This window comes from Triturus cristatus, chromosome 10, assembly GCF_964204655.1.
Source record: "Triturus cristatus chromosome 10, aTriCri1.1, whole genome shotgun sequence".
Classification (NCBI taxonomy): Eukaryota; Metazoa; Chordata; class Amphibia; order Caudata; family Salamandridae; genus Triturus; species Triturus cristatus.
In genome coordinates, this window is record NC_140593.1 from 896318959 (window position 1) to 896336546 (window position 17588).

Genomic DNA, 17588 nt, shown 5'->3' on the forward strand with positions numbered 1-17588 from the left:
GTAATATGTTATAAAAGTGAAAAGTTTTTTCTATCTAAAAGCTCTATGATTCAATGCTACTCTATGGTCTTTTCTTACCTATCTATGGTTGTGTTATTGCTACATTGCTATGTTATGTACCGTGGGACTCCCACTTCGACGACGTGGAATGTGAATCTATGAAAGACACCCGAGTACTGGAGAGTTGCAATACAAATAGAGCGTTAACTTCTCTCAGCACTGTGCCCTCAGAACACAGCAGACAAGGAAAAAGCTACTTACCTGTAAAAATCTGTTTGCAGCGTGTAGTGTTGCACATTAATATACTCAGCAACCTCCTGCCAACTAGTATTGGGCTTGTAAGGTTACAAATTGTTTTTATTGAAAGAAATACTTTTGTTATCCAGCGAACTCGAGTTTACTCCCTTGGAGAAACAGTGTGTTACAGTGCAGGTGGATTACAAAGATGAAAAAGTGACCCTTAAATGCACAGCTGGATAAAAAATACCTGAAGGTTATCCGATTTATCAGTTCTGTACCAATAATTCGTATGAAAGGTTCCTTGGTTTAGTTATTTATTTTAAGACGTTTCTTTCATTCAGGATTTCATCTTTCAAGAAATGATAGGTGTCTCATAGGAATAGCATATCCAAAATCGTAATGGTGAAGTACATCACTTATTATTCGTCATCCCAATGCATTTCGGGCAGATATTGCCCTTCATCAGGGGACATGAGTCTAAAGTAAAGGATAAAGTAAAGTAATGAAATGGCTGAAGTGATGACAAATGTCAGAGCATTGTGATACTGGTTCACAAGCCACAGCAGTGCATCCAGTCGAAAAAGAACCGTATTAGGAGAGTAAAAACGTGTCCGAAGAGTGCCTCAACACCTGTGAACATGTATGAAAAAAACTATATGACAAAAGCGTAATAAAAAAGTATTTAGAGTGAGACAACACTGAAATGAATAAGATCATGCTGCAAACTGCCACAAATATATCAGAGGACGAACTGTGATACGTCAGTAGTGGGGATATTTAAATACCATTTACCACCGAAGAAAGGGGTTAGTTCAACGAGATGTGTATTTTTAAAGTGCCCAAAAAAAACAGATAGACCGTGTAAATACATTCTCTATAGCCAGCTTGTGAAAATGAACAAGTTACTTACCTTTGGTAATGATATATCTGTAAGAAACATTAGTTAGTTAGATTCCTCACCTTAGAATATCCCCAGGCGTCAGGCTGGATCCGGAAAGATTTTTCGTCAGCAATACCCTTGTGCGTCGCTAGGCGTCGTCTGTGGCTCCGCGTCCGTCGTCGGCGTCGTGATGACGTCTGAGCACTTAGACGCCGCCCTTGCGCGCTGACGTCAGTTCTTGTACATAGATTTCCGCGCCAGGAACGCAGAGCCATGCAAGAGACCGACACTGGTGCCAAAAAAGTCTAGGGCCCTGAAAGGGATGACCTCAACCCTAGATATCGGTTCGCAGAACGGTGAGGATGGGTGGGTCGGTGAGGAATCTAACTAACTAATGTTTCTTACGGATCTATCGTTACCGAAGGTAAGAAACTTGTTCATCTGAAAGAAACACGTTAGTTAGATTCCTCACTTTAGAATAGATACCCCAGCAATACCAACCCCGGTGGTGGGTTTGCGAACCAAGATCACACCAGAAAGTCCTGGAGAACAGAACGGCCAAAGAAGCCGTCTCTCCGGACTTGGCTGTCCAGGCAATAGTGTTTGGCAAACGTGTGCAGCGAGGCCCACGTTGCTGCCTGACAGATGTCCTGCAAGGGGACTCCCCGGCCCAGGGCAGTAGTCGCCGCTGTGGCCCGAGTGGATTGGGCTCTTAGCCCTACAGGGGGTTCCTTTTTAGCGAAGGAGTAACAGGCCTTGATACATAAAACGACCCACCGAGAGATGGTTCGTTTATGCACCGCCCGCCCCTTCTTAGCACCTACGTAGCCAACAAAGAGTTGGTCGTCCACCCGGAACTGCTTGGTGCGGTCCAGATAGAAGGACCGCACCCGTTTTGGGTCCAGACGGTGGAGCCTCTCTTCCTCTTTCGAGGGATGCGGAGGCGGAAAGAAGGTGGGCAGCGTGACAGACTGTCCGATGTGAAAGGCAGTCACCACCTTAGGAAGAAAGGAAGGACGAGTCCTGAGAACAACTTTATCCGGATGGACAGAGAGGAAAGGAGGCTTAGAAGAGAGAGCCTGGAGCTCACTCACCCAGAATAACATCACAGACCTCAGGAGGCAAGTCAAATGGCATGAACTGCCGCCGCTCAATCTCCACGCATGGAGGTGGAGACAGGACAGGTTCGGTTGGCGGACCGTCCCCTGCTGCTGCGACAGAAGGTCCTCCTGAAGAGGCAGGCGTATCGGGGGACAGATCGACAGACTGAGTAGCACGGGATACCAGTACCTTCTTGGCCAATCCAGAGCCACCAAGATGACTTGGGCCCGGTCACGCCTGATCTTCTTCAGAACTCTGGGCAGAAGTGGTATAAGCGGAAAGGCGAACAACAGACCGCAACTCCACTCGCGACGAAAGGCGTCTCCGAGCGAGTGCCGCCTTGGAAACTCCAACGCACAGAACTGCTGACATTGCACGTTCTCTTCGGTGGTGAATAGATCTAACCAAGACTCTCCCCACTGCTGAAAGATGCCTTGTGCCACGTCCGAGTTGAGATGCCATGTGTGATCCATCATGCACCGGCGGCTGAGTTCGTCGGCTCTGGCGTTCAGAGAGCCCGCCAGATGTTGAACCACCAGGGTGATGCCCTGATGTTCCAGACATGTCCAGAGGCGCAGAGCCTCCTGACAAAGGGTCCACGACCCCACCCCACCCTGTTTGTTGCAATACCACATGGCGGTGGTGTTGTCCGTGAACACCTGCACTACACTTCCCCGGACAGAGGGAAGGAATGCCTTCAGTGCAAGTCGGATCGCCCTCAGGTTGATATGGAGCCGAGACTCCGCCGGAGACCAGAGGCCTCTTATCTCCGCCTCTCCATGTGGCCCCCCCAATCCCAGGAGGGACGCATCCGTCACTACTACGTGCTCCGGTTGGGGTTGGGAGAGGCATCTGCCACTGACCCAATCGCGGTCCGTGAGCCACCACTGCAACTGTCTCGCAGTGCCCTCCGAGATCAAGACATGGTCGGACACGTTGCCCCGATGCTGGGCCCACTGAAACTTCAGGTCCCACTGCAGAGCCCGCATTCGCCATTTGGCGTGATGCACCAACAGGATGCAGGAGGCCATCAGATCCAGAAGCCGCAGCACCAACCTGACCGAAACCCGGGATAAAGGCCGAAAGATGGGAATTAAAGCCTGAATATCCCGGACCCGCTGTTCTGGAGGATAAGCCCGGAACTGCACTGAGTCCAGAACCGCTCCTATGAAGAGGAGCTTCTGGGAGGGACTCAGATGCGTCTTCGGCACATTGATGGAGAACCCCAGCAAATGCAGGAGATCCGCCGTAGTCTGGCGGTGGGAGACGACTGCCTGGGGCGAGCCCGCCTTCAACAACCAGTCGTCGAGATAGGGGAAGACTGGAACCCCCAATCTGCGCAGATGAGCTGCGACCACCGCCATCACTTTCGTGAACACCAGAGGGGCACTGGTGAGGCCGAAGGGGAGCACGGTAAACTGAAAATGCTCCTGGCCCACCGTGAACTGCAGGTAACGCCGGTGGGCCGGCAGGACGGGGATGTGGAATAAGCGTCCTGCAAGTCCAACGCTACCATCCAGTCTCCAGGGTCTAGGGCAGCCAGAACCTGAGCTAAGGTGAGCATCTTGAACTCCTTGCGGAGGAAGGCGTTGACGCTCCTGGAGGTCCAAGATAGGGCGTAGGCCCCCTTTGCCCTTCTTGGGAACCAGAAAGTAGTGGGAATAACAACCACAACCTATTTCTGGACCAGGAACGCGCTCGATGGCCCCCTTGGCGAAGAGGGCCGTAACTTCTCCCATAGAAGGTTCAAGTGATCCCCCGACATGCGGTGGTACTGCGGTGGCATGGCTGGAGGGGTCGCCTCGAAGGGGAGGGAGTAGCCCCTTCGGACGATTTGCAGCACCCACCTGTCCGACGTGATGGAACGCCAGTGGAGCAGGTGATGGTGAACTCTGCCTCCCACTGGCGTGGAATGGACCTGAAAGCAAGGACTAGGAGGGCTTTGAGGCGGATGCTGCTGGGGTAGATGTGGATGGACCGGCACGTTGTCCCCCTGTCCCGCCTCGGAGGTATCCACATCCGCGACTGCGCGGTGGCTGGTTCTGCGGCCTGTGGCTAGGCGGACGTGAGGGGGCGCCCCTTCCTTGGCCACGAAAGGGGCAAAAAGCGGAAGTTTGCGGGCGTGAGGCTGAGAGGCCCAAGGACTTGAGCTCAAGCGCACTGTTCCGCTTTGTCGCCAAAAAGGTGACTGCCATCAAAGGGCATGTCCATGAGGGTGCTCTGGACATCCCCGGAAAAACTCGTGGACCGCAGCCAGTCGTGGCGATGAAGTGCCACCGTGGTCGACATCGCCCTGCCCAGCGAGTCCGTCGTGTTCAATCCACATCGGATGGCATGCTGTGCCGCATCCCGCCCGTCGGCAAGAGCCTGGGGGAGCCGTGTCAGGGCCTCCTCCAGACACTGGGGCAGCACGTCCTCCACCGTATCCCACAGAGAATGGGAGTAACGGTCCAAAAGACAGGCGGTGTTGATAGACCGCAACCCCAAACAGAGAGGAGAACAGTTTCTTCCCAAACTGCTCTAGTCTTTTGGATTCCCTATCCGGGGGAGCGGACGGGAAGGAGGTCTGGGAGGTAGAGGCCTGGAAAACCAGGCTCTCGGGCGTGGGGTGTTGGGACAGAAAACTGGGGTCGCCCGGTGCAGTGCGATGGCGCCGGGCCACGTTCAGGTCCACAGGGGGAACTGTGGAGGGCTTGGACCAGGTGCCCTTCAGAACGTCACTGAGTGCCTCATTGAACTGCAGCAGAGGCTCCGAGGAGCTTGCTGACGGTTGAAGCACTTCTGTGAGGAGGTTCGTCCTCACGGCCACAGCAGGCAGCTCCAGCCCAAGGGCTTCGGCTGCCTTACGCAGCACCACAGAAAATGCAGCACCTACCTCCGAAGCCACGGTCGGAGGAGAGATGAATCCAGTGTCAGGGGAGGTGTCAAGTCCACTGGCATTCCCCAGTTCGTCTGCCCAGTCCTGAGATAACTGGCCCTGCCGGGCCAGAGGGTCCTCAGACCCCTCCCAGACATCACCGTCATCCGATTCCTGGTATACAGGAGGAATGATCGGAGCCGGGCAGAAGATGAAATTGCCACTCATCGGCGTTGGGACCTGCTGCGTTGGGACCGGAGTGACCGCCGGGGCCAGAGCCGCCGGCTCGCTAGGCCTCCCAGTCGAGCCGCGGGGCCCAAAGGTGCGCCGGCAAGCGTCGACGACAGAGCCAGGCTCCTCATGGCCAAGAGGAAGGCACTGACCTCCGCCGGTGTCGCGTCAGTCCCAGGGACCGGAGGGTATGGGGACGGACTAGACCCCTGAGGCTCCGGCGGAGCCACGCGGGTGGTGCCACCCGAACCCTCAGCCGAGTCGCACGAGGGGAGTCTGAAGAGCGATGTCCCTCGACCTCCTCCTCTACCGGGACCTTGAGCGGCGCGGAGCCGACTGCCGGAGCTCGAGTAGCTTGCGGGACCGCTCCCGCCTAGCCTTCGACGTCAAGGCCCGGCAGTCGAGGCACGACTTGGCATCGTGGTCGTAATACAGGCACCGGCGGTGGTGGTCCGTAACCGATATCAGTCGGTGACAGGAGTCACAAGTCTTAAAGCCAGCCATCCCTACCGGCGCCAGAGTCGACAAGAAGAGAACCAAAATAATTAAAAAAAGTTTAGGCAATAAATGACTAAAAGGGTATGCTCTTCCCGGATTGGCGCTTACTGGCGCGGAAAAAAGAATAACTGACGTCAGTGCGCAAGGGCGGCGTCTAAGTACTCCGACAATGCCATACCGGCGCACGACGCCAACGGACGCAGAGCCGCAGCCGCAGACGACGCGCAAGGGTATTGCGGACGAAAAATCTTTCCGAATCCAGCTTGACGCCTGGGGATATTCTAAGGTGAGGAATCTAACTAACGTGTTTCTTTCAGATTGAACATTATCTCCTCCTCTTTGCAGCAAGGGTACCCTCTGTCCTAACTCTTCTGTAAAGGCAGACAGTAATAACTGATGTGAAGGGCCCCTGACAGTCCTGGTTACCAATGCCAATGCTCCTGCTTCACTAACTAAAGCTATTGCCTTGTAAAGCAAGCAGTCTTCTCTGCCCTTTGCCAGAAACATGGGCCCCCACATTGCCCCACTCGCTTTCTACCTGCACTCTGAAAGAGAGGGGAGAAATGTTATCTTGGTTTCAATATTCACCTCCCTTGGACTATGGGTCCAAGGCCCAAAGCAACAATGGCACAGCAAATTTGTACTGAGCCCTAATGCAAACAAGGAAGCATAGAACAACAGCAACTGGGTTTAGTTGGCCCTCCACACCCCTGAGCCCTGGTGGCAATGCACCAGCATCACTATTGATACCTCTAACCAGTGAAGCAGGCTGTGTCCTCTGCCCACGTCAATGGGCCATCATTCCCAAGCCTGAGGCCCAAAGCAGGATTCTCTGTCCCTTTCTATAAAAATAATACGTTAAAAAAGCCCCATCTCTCACCCCTTGTTGCTTGGGCTCGGTCCCTGTGCACAAGGGTGACCTTGCCCCGGATGCTGCCAAGGAAAATGTCTCCCACCTCATTTTTGGTAGTAAGACAGTCAAAATTGTGGTGACAGTCAAAACCCTGACCCCGGTGCCACTGCACCTGCTTTGCTAATGGCCCTAAAAAAAACAAGAAGAAAAAAAGCACTCTGATAACTCCCCACCTTCCTTAAGGCATTTTTCTGAGGAACGTGTTTGTCATTAAAACCTATTCCCAACCGATTAGCTTAACTTGCATTTATTTTTCATTTAAGATTTCTACATTATCTTATATGCAGTCAAATGAGGGAGAAAAAAACAAGACTCTTCCAGATGAAACTTAGCTAAAACTAACAAAATATTCTGTAAGTGTAGCGTTTCTTGCTTCCAGTTAACTACAAATAAAATAATGCAGAAATCGTAAATGAAAAATAAATGTAAGTTCAGCTAATCAGCTGGAAATACTTTATTTTAAATAATGAATTTCCCCATATATTTCTTAAGCACTTCAAGTGCTGCATGTAAATGAAGACAGTCTGGAAACGCCCTAAATAGACCATCTTCATTTACAAGTACGTACTGAGGCATTCACGCCACCCTGAGAATGCATCCATGGACCCCCAGGGAGGCGTGCCCCACAGTTGGAAGATCTTGGCTGTAAGTTTTTTTTAAAAACATAGAAATTAAATGAAAAAAAATACAAATGGTTAAAGGGACATTATAGTAGGGTGAAAATGTCAGTTGATCTATATGTTTACTGAAAAAAAGGTTACAGGGACATTATAGTTAGGCTCAGATTTCACTCATACAAAACAAGTTAAATTCAGCAGTTGTAATTACCTGAGCTAACCATAACTTACACCCTCACAATGGACTGCTTATGACCTCACATATTACATCACTCATTACATGGTTAGTGACATTACTGATGACCTCATCCAGTGAGGGTTTTCTAAATGTTGAGTGTTAAACACATATACATATATATATATATATACACATTCATATACACATACATACATACATACACATACATACATACATACATACACATACATACATACATACACATACATATACATACACATATATATACATACACATATATATACATACACACATACATACATACACACATACATACACACATATATACATACACACATATATACATACACACATATATACATACACACATATATACATATATATATATATAAAGCTACTACAATAGTTAAAATAGTATACTTTGTATACTACTGAGTGATACTATTTAACATATATTATATGTGTGGCTGTGTGTATCCGTGCATGAGTGGGTGTCTGAGTGCCTCTATGGGTGGGTGGGTGGATGGGTGGATGGGTGGATGGGTGGATGGGTGGATGGGTGGATGGGTGGATGGGTGGATGGGTGAGTGAGTGGCTGTTTGATTGGGTGTTTGGTAAAGGGAGTGGGTGTGTGAGTGGCTGTATTGTACACTGTGACGGGATGTATGGGTGAGTGAGCAAATGTGTGAGTGCTTGTATGGATGTGTGAATGGGTATGTAAATGGTTGTGTGAGTGCTTGTATGGATGAGTGGCTGAGTGAGTGGCTGTGTCGAGAGGCTGTATGGGTGAGTAGGTGTATGTATGTGCAAGTGGCTATATGGGTAAATGACTGGTTGTATGAGTAGTTGTATAGGTGAGTGAGCGTAGTTGTATAGGTGAGTGAGCGGTTGTCTAAGTGGCTATATGGATAAGTGGGTGATTTTGTCAGCACTGTATGGGTCTGTGAATAGGTAAGAGTGTTGTGAGGGTGTGTGAGTGGGTGTATGAGAGGTTGCATAGGGTTGGAAGTGCTTCTGTGGATAATGTTAGTGATGTCAATGACCATGTCATGAGTGATGTAATATGTGAGGTAATAAGCAGTGTGCAGCGGGGGCGCAAGTTCTGGTTATCCCAGGAAACTAGAATGGCTCAATTTCACTAGGTCTGTATGAGTAAAATCTGAGCCTAACTAGAACGTCCACTTAACCTTTTGTTTTTTCAGTGAATCTCCAAGGATTTTTTTTTTTAAAACATTAAGTAGGATGCCCATTACAATGCACAAATGGAGGCGGTTCAATACAGGACCTAGCCTGGCATTGTGCTGCCCCCACCCAAGCTTGCTGCTCCTGCCCTCATCCTCCTTGCCATCCATCAATTACCCAAGTCCATGACCCTGCTCCTTCATTACAGCCACGTGTGGCCATTGTTCGGTCACTGCCCTTCCTGCCTGCCCTAAACAGTCAGCTTGCTGTCCCATCCACCTCCTCCCTACCCTCTGTTGTCCGAGTCCATGCACCAGCTCCCTCCCTCCTGCCCTGGATGGTCCGATGTGTTGCCACTGCTCTACATTTAGCTTGATGTTCCTGCCCACTCCTCCTGCCCTCCAGTTCCCAATTCGACACCCCATCATTGCCCTCCTGCTTAGCCGGTGTTTCTTGCTGCCCTTACTCTCCTTTTCCCTGCTCTCTGATGTCTGTGTGCACCCCCCTACTCCCTACTTTTTGCCCACCATATTCCATGGTCCTGCGACCGTCTTATCTACCCTAAGGATTCTGTTGAGCTGCCACTACCTCTCCCACCTGCCCAGCATGGTCAGATGGCTTCTACCTGTCCCTGCCACTTCCACTCTATCTATCTATCCAAGTTCCACGTTCACCTATCCCCTTCCTCCTGTCCTCCATGGTCTATTTGGACGCCACTTTCTTTAAGGACTTGGGATGATGGATAGGAAACTGGTCTTGTGATAGAAAAGTTATGGCAATCAGAAATGTATCTGTAATAGCACCCATTCTGAACATTTGGCCATCATATAGCAAATTCACGACTTTTCCCTGAACGTCAGAAAGAAGGGAACAATCTTTAAGAATATCTCTAGATTCAAACTTACCCATATATTGATTTAGCACAAGTATCAATAAACTCCTTACTGAACTTCAACTATTGCAATGCTTGCTCCATGAGCAAGAAGGGTAATCTGAAGCTTCCATGAGTAGTAGGTCTGCAAGTTTCTTGAGATTTTCACTAGATTGCAAGCTGTGCACTACTATAACAGAAATATATTTAGCAAAGCGAAAGACCTAAGTTTGGATGGGATCTTATTTTTTTTTTTTAAACCCGGATTATGTGAGGTCCTCATCATTGTTCAAAACAGAGGATGATGGAGGAGCAGACCTTCCCTTAACCATAAGGCTGCAGAAAGTACTGCTGACATTCCCAAACAGGAGGTAAAGCCGTCAGACAGCTAAAGCGATCTGTAGAGCAGACATAAAAAGGTGGCACCTCTATTAATAGCCTAATGGTAAAAAAAGAAAAGTATGCACCAACCTGCACTAGTGTTTTTTCTATGTTCATGAACATCTCCACATTGCGATCCATTCTGGATGGATTCTGAAGGTCAAACCTGCGCCTGAAGAAAAAAAGATCAATACTGTTAATCGTCTCACAAAAACAAGCTTTCTTCTCACACTCTCATTACATACAAAAAGCCTCTTAAGGAACAGACAGATATTCTGTGAAACATGTATATAAACACACATATATAAATATATATACACACATACATATAGATTAATCAATATATCTCATGTCCTATTTAAATGTTAAAGAGTCGGTCTATACGGCGTTACAGTCGATAAGCTACTTATACACAGATCCTTTGCAGCATCATTCTGAGACGTGGATACTTGGAAGATAGAACACATGTTCCTATTTATAATGTCTCCACTACTGAAATACTGGAAAGGAGGAAGGGAGGGACAGATAGATGGACGGATAGACAGACAAACCTTTTTTATTTTACAGTTAACAGAATTCAGCTTTCAATGAATGTTTGTGATAATCTTAAAAGAAAATCTAAGAAGTAGGCAAGAGTTTGGTACATTTTCAGGGTTAGCAGGTAATCTCGCACTTGCAGCATTTTCCAAATTAACACCTTTAAAATTAACACAATTTGTCAATGTTTGGAATGAGTACATTAAATCAACACATTAATCAATGGGACAGCAATTCTTCACATTATCACATCTAGAATCTAGTTCGCTATTCTAGTAAGTGCCTACCCTTTAATCCTTTTGGGAATAGTCTATAGGGAGGTACAAAAATCATGTGTATTCTCCCAGAAGGCAGTAGCAATATTTATATCAAGTCCACCAGAGAATTGGCACACTTGTCAGTTTTACTCTTTAACCAGGCAAATGCCCTCCAAAGAAAAGATTTGGGGGAAAGAATACACATGACTCTGCAAAGGCTTAACCAACAATGCTATACTTACATATATTGGGACCAGGAAGACTGAAAAGGACATGCAACAAGGAGCTCTATTATTTGGGGGACTAGTATACAAAGCGTTTTTAGAGTTTAAACACTTTATTCACAGAAACAACACAAAGACATAGAATGCCCCAGAGAATATTATAATTTTGAGTTTCAATATATTTTAAATATATTCTGAGCAAAATTGATAAGACCACAATCAATGTCCTACTTTCAAACAGACACCCTTGACAGATAACCTAACAACTAACCCACTTCCAAAATGTATTTTAAACATGCTGTATTTGAGGCAAAATAACTGCTAGTTATTTTTGATTCATACAAGGCAGTGAAAGGGAAATGAGAAGTGAGTGAAAAAAGGAAGGACGAAAACAATCCACATGAATTCCTTGCAGTTTAGGCGGTCTCTACAATGATTTAAACAAGCCTATTGCCAAGCACTCCTTCTACACCACTGCCAATTTTCGTCTCGTATCCTGGGTCAGAGTACCATCATCCAGTAAAGTGAGAATTCTTTATGCTTGAGATTTTCCTTTAACACAAATGCAGACCTATAAATTAGGTAAATTCCCAATGGATCATCCAAGATCATACCATCTGTGGATGATTCTCCCATCTTGGATGCCCAGGAGGGCAGCCAACATGCACTTCTGACAACTGATGGGCGGACATAGTCCAACAATGAGCAGGCTAGTCAAGTATTTAACAATTAATACCCTTAGTCATGCCGAGAGCAGCCTTAAAAAGCAGGAAGCCCCTGCATACTGATGTTGCAATTTTCCAACAACCATTTTCACTCCAGGTTGAGCACCGCTTTGCAGGCACCCTAAATAAATAATGATATTTCTATGTATACCGATGCCACTGCAGTCATGCACTCCCCCCTGAAATTTGTAAACATCTCCAATGAGGATATTAGAGTTATTAACTTTAGACAATCACCCTTCCATGTTTCCCATGTGTGATTCCATTGCAGCCACTGATATTTCCAGTCCTTCAAGAATTTTTACAATGAGTCTCAGTACTCCCATAATCTCTTTCGGTCTCTTAAGAAACTCCTCCAGTTAACTCCTCACAGTTACATTCTCCTTAACCCACCTTCCTCACTGGATGCAGAGACTCCATTTAATACTTAATTCAGACTTGTAACGCAGACCTCTGAGCCCTGAAGTAACGAACAGCAGGCAAAAAGGCAGGCTGTTTTGGGAGCCGAATAAGATGTAATAATCCTGTATGCTACTCAGCTACGCCCCTAAAACTATTTCACTGTCTCAGTCCTAAAAGCTGCTGCAATAAAAACACACTTTAGGGGAACTCAATGGGTAAAAGGTTTGAAAACCCATCCAAGGTATGTTGCATGATGGGCAATTGCAGAATATATGAACAAGTAATTAAACAATACTGGAACAATAAATTGGGTACCGGTGCTGCAGACCAGGCACTCTCCAATACGGAGTGGGACAAAACGTAGTCAAATACAAAAGGTACACAAAATATTCTGCCTCAGGCACATTAAAAGACTGCAACTTTTGAAAGAAAACTTTTTATTGCAATCACATTAAAATACTGTTAACTCAACATTCAACTTTTTCTCATACATACCTTTTTCTAACTGACAACTCAAATAGCTCCAAGTATTCATTTAATTTTTTTACAGATGTTCAATATGCCATCATCAAAGATATTCATGGTCTTTATTCTTGGTCAACTCGTTTGAGGTATGCATATACTAGACTTTTATCCAATAGCTAAGACTTTAAGGTCAAGTATGCCAGTGTAATCTCTATGGACTGACCTGATAATTCGGCATTTGGAAAGCCACTTTAAAGCCTCTTTAATTAAGGTCAGCAAAGGCAACAAAAACAGTTTTTTTGGGGATCTACATTTATAGTCCTAGAACAGGGAGCTTCATGACCGAATACGAATATCATGCAACTCCATAAACAAAAAACACGTCTTCAGACTTCTGCAAGGCATCAATCAAACAATAGCTCACCATCCATATATGACACCCAAGGCAAAGCTGCACATGCAGAACTGGAGGAAAACCAGAAGCTATTACTATAGTCAACAGATAGAGGGATTCAAATGAGCCACAATACTGCCTGATATACTTTGTCAAAGAATGCTCCCAAACAAACATTTACAATATAAGCCTCTATATGCTGAGTAAGCTTCTCAAAAACTTGCCTCAACAAATTGTGCTACATTATCTTTAGCCCAGAATATTTAGTGAAGAATAATTCTTATTTCAGCTCCTAGTCCCGGTTTAACATAAATGAGTAATCATTAATAACATAGCAGCCTGAGCCCATAGGTTCCTTCAACAAATAACTGAACTGCAATGGATGGGTACAGTATCTCTCTGAAATTGCGATTCTCATATTACCATGACTAGAGAATCTGGATTTCATTAAAGACACGGAGGCTGACATTATAGCCTTATAGCCCGCCGTAGCGGGCTATACCGGCTATTAAAGGCCCGCTGCAACGTTAAAGGCCCGAGCCGAAGGCGAGGGACTTTAACAAAAGCAGCGGGACTTTAATAGCGGTATAGCCCTGCTACGAAGGGCTTTAAGGCTATTAGAACATTCTGCCACTAGAGGGCAGAATGTTCTAATAAATTAAACAAAGGCTTCTCGAAGCTCGAGGGGATTTAAATCCCCTCGAGCTTCGAGAGGCTTTTGTAAAACATTGGAATGTTGCTCTGCGGGCCTTTACCGGCCGTAGAAGCACGGAGCACTCCATTGTCTACAATGGAGTGCTCCACATTCCAATGTTCTAATATGCATTATTCCTTTAATGCAGTCCAAGCAGCCGCTTACATCACAATATTAAAAGGTTCCAGAATAGAACAATAGCAACAAATGAAAGGCATGAGCCATCAACAATCTGCCTCTTTTAAATGTGAAGGAAAATAAGTTCATGAAACTTGAAACATCAAAACGATCTTCTGAGGAGCAGGATGAAGGAGAAGGAAGAACGAAGGTAAAACCAAAGGCCAGACGACACACAGTTAAGGAGCGTTACCTGAAAAGAGAAAGAAGTAAATATCTTTTGAATGTAAAAAATAGTGTCAAGCTTATCCAGCTAAAAGGAACAAGAGATGAAACAAGTACTGTTAATAAAAAGTACAGTAATAAACTGTAACAAAAACAGCATTAAATCATTGTAAGACCACCAAGGGGTGGGATGGGAGGAATAATGTCAGCCTCCGCGTCTTTAATGAAATCCAGATTCTCTAGTCATGGTAATATGAGAATCGCAATTTCATTACAAGAACGGAGGCTATATTATGCATGTTGGTAGCTTTGTAAAACAACATCAGACATATGTTCAATAGGCTTGCAATAATGACGTGCAGAGGTGCTAGCCGTTGACCAGTCAGCAGCTTTGAGAATGTCGTCCAACTTACCTCCAGACCAGAGATTTACTGGCCATGGCACCCCTCTAAGGGAGTGAGCTTGAAATGTTGTTTTTTTAAGTCAATACCTGCTCAACTCTTAACAGTCTTAACCCATCTAGCAATAGAGGTTGAGGTTATGCCTTTGTGGGGTTTAACAAAGGATACAAGTAATTGGTTAACATCCTGATGGCGAAGAGCAAACATTCTGCGATCATACTCTCTCATGCAGTCCACAACGCAAAGTTTTGGACATAAATCAAAACGTGGGTAAAAGATTGAATCAGACATAGTCTTTGTTCTTCTATAAATCCCAAATTTAACTCCGAACAGGTTATGAGATCTATTCGTAATCTCCAGGGTTTTGACATCAGAGACCCTTCTGCATAAGATTAGGCATAGTAGAGTAGCCAGCTTAATGGAAAGGATTTTTTTTATTTTTTATTGGGGAGAGTATTAACAGGCCAGTTATTGAAAAGATCAAGGATTAGTGTGACATCCCAAAGACTTTCATATTTAGGTTTAGGAGGTCTTCTTAAACGAATGCTTTTCATCACTCTACAAACAATGAAATTTTTACATACCGTTTTACCATTGACAAGGACATGACCAGCAGAAATAGCCTATCTATAGCAATTGATAGTTCTATAGCTGAGGCCTTTATCAAATTGTTTAACAAGGAAGTTAACTATGTCAACAATAGGTGCTTCCAAGGAATCCAGGTTCCTTTCCAGGCACCAACATTCCCAGATTCTCCATATGTTGCTATATCTGTAGTGAGTGCCTGGGGCCCAAGACTCTCTGAGGAGAGTTGCAGCAGTCGCCAAAAGTCCTGAGTTTTCATTGGAGCTCCTGAAACACTTCAGGCAAGAAGGGTTAACTCCTGTTCTGTATTAGGGGGTGAACTCCTCCGTCTACATCTGCGAGAAGATTCTCTAGGGTAGGAATAAAGAAGGAGGGGTTGCAAGCTAGTTCTAGAGTGGAGGGGAACCATGCTTGGGATGGCCAAAAGGGAGTTATTAGGACAAGGAAGCACTGATCCTGTTTCACTATCTGAAGAACTCTCTGGATCATGGCAAAGGGAGGGAATAAGTACACCTTGGCTCCATTCCAAGATTGTAGTAAGGTGTTGACTGCTAGAGCACCCGGGTCAGGCATCCAGCTGAAGTTGTTCTCCAGTTGAAAGGTTAGTCTGCTAGCAAATAAGTCTATCTCTAGAGGGCCCCAGATCTTGTTTAGGGTACTGAACACGGAAACATTCAGTTTCCAATTGCTTTGATCTAACAGGGATCTTGAGTTCCAGTCTGCAGAGATGTTCGGTTTCCCCAGAAGGTATTCCGCTTTGAGGGCGATCTTGTGTACCAGACAGAACATCCAAAGTTTCTTTGCTAGATACGAGAGGTCCGCAGATTTGGTGCCTCCCAGACTATTTATATAGGCTACCGCTGAGATGTTGATCTTTAGAATGACTGACCTCCCCTGGAGAGAGTGTTTGAAGCTCATAAGGGGGTAAAGCCCAGCTGTTAGTTCTAAATATTTTATGTGGTGAGATGATTCCTCTTGTGACCAGATACCACCAGTGTTCTGATTGAGAAGGCAAGCTCCCCAGCCATGAAGGCTCACATCTGATTCCAAAACAAACTCTGCTTTTGAACCGAAGATTGATTGTCTGTTCCATGCGTCTAGGTTCTCGAGCCCCCAGGCTAATTTCGATTTGGCTTCTTGATCCAGACAGATCCAATCTCCGTACCAGAGGCCAGATCTTAGGGCTATAGCCTTTACCCTTTGAAGGACCTGATAGTTGAGGGGACCGAGAAAGATGGCTTGGACAAGAAAGAGTGTGCTTATAAATCTTAAAGTTTCTAATGGGACCTCTATTATGGCTCCTTTCTGAAGGATAGAGGAGATCTCCTCCTCTATTATTTTTTGTTGCTCTGGAGAGGCAAGTCTGTCCGGAAAGAAGTTTGCAAAGGTATGCGAGTCAAATCTATAATAAACCCATTGACAGTGTTTAAGAACCAAGGATCTTGAGTGATCAATCTCCAATTAAGAAGCAAGTATTTGAGTCTGCCACCCACTCTTTGGGGGAAAGGAGAAGGGATAGGGGAGAGAGTTCTCACTTGCAGGGTTGTTTGAGATTAAGGTTCCACGGGATCTAAATCCTCTGATGCGTTGGCCTCGAATTCTCTAGGGGTAAAATTGAGGCACGTTGTACTGCTGATACCCTCTTCTGAAACCACAGAATCTTGAAAATGACCTTTGATTGAAGCGGCCGGAAGAGAGGCCCCGTCTTCTGGCCCACCCAAAAAGGTTAGGATTGAAAACTCTGCGCATATTTTGCTGTGCCTTGTCCAGGGCGGGGATAAGTGGAGCCTTTTTTCCCCAAGGATTTAATGAGGTCTTCTCCAAAGAGTAAACCTTGTGGGTTTTGCGAGGGTTCTTTATTCGCCATGTCAGTTAATTTGGGATTTATTTTAGTCAAAATTACTCTTTGTCTTTCTGCATTAATGCTAGCGTTGGCATTACCCAGTAGAATTAATGCTCTCTGGCTCCATCCCCCGATTAGATTGGTGTTGAGAGGGGTGCCATTGATGTGGTTGTCTTCTGCGGAATCTAGGATTCTGGCTAATGGTCCCAGTACATCGAGAAGACGGTCTTGGCACCCTTTCAGGGATTTTTCCATCCCTTTTCTTAGATCTCGTCCAAGTTTGAATAGAAATTTAATGCGTTCAGGGTCCAAATTGGGGGTATAGCAGCTTTTATCCTCAGTAGAAGGCATAGAGCATTCAGCTCTAAGGATGTTACGAGTGTCCCTTTTTGAGAGGTTTCTTATCCATTTTTTAATGAATTTTGCGAAATGGTCCTGAGGGAACTTCTTGGGTATTTCAGATTTAATGGGGAAAACATTTCTTCCCCTAAGGAGTCAAGGATAATGTCCTTAGAGGATGATGGGAGTTCCTCTTATGGATTGTAAAATTCTTGATCATCTTCATCAAGATCAAGGACATACTCATCAGGTGTGTCTGAGGATTCTATATCATTAGATTCATTATCTCCCATATAAGAGCATTATGATATTTTGTGCCGATAGGGACACCCAGATGTTTTGTGCCGCTAAGGACACCCAGATAAGTCGTGCCGCTAGGGGACACCTTGGGAGTTCGAGGTGCGAGGACC

At 45.9% G+C, this 17588-nt stretch overlaps 1 protein-coding gene across 4 annotated transcripts in view; it reads right to left on the reverse strand.

Moving 5' to 3' along the window:
- The window catches only part of SMARCC1 (SWI/SNF related BAF chromatin remodeling complex subunit C1), a 958790-nt gene that overhangs the window by 837655 nt on the left and 103547 nt on the right, over nucleotides 1-17588 (reverse strand). For all 4 annotated transcript variants that reach the window (XM_085628643.1, XM_085628641.1, XM_085628642.1 and 1 more), the window contains exon 4: nucleotides 10061-10142. In XM_085628643.1, the coding sequence (XP_085484769.1) occupies nucleotides 10061-10142 (82 nt within the window). The remainder of the gene's footprint in view (nucleotides 1-10060; nucleotides 10143-17588) is intronic.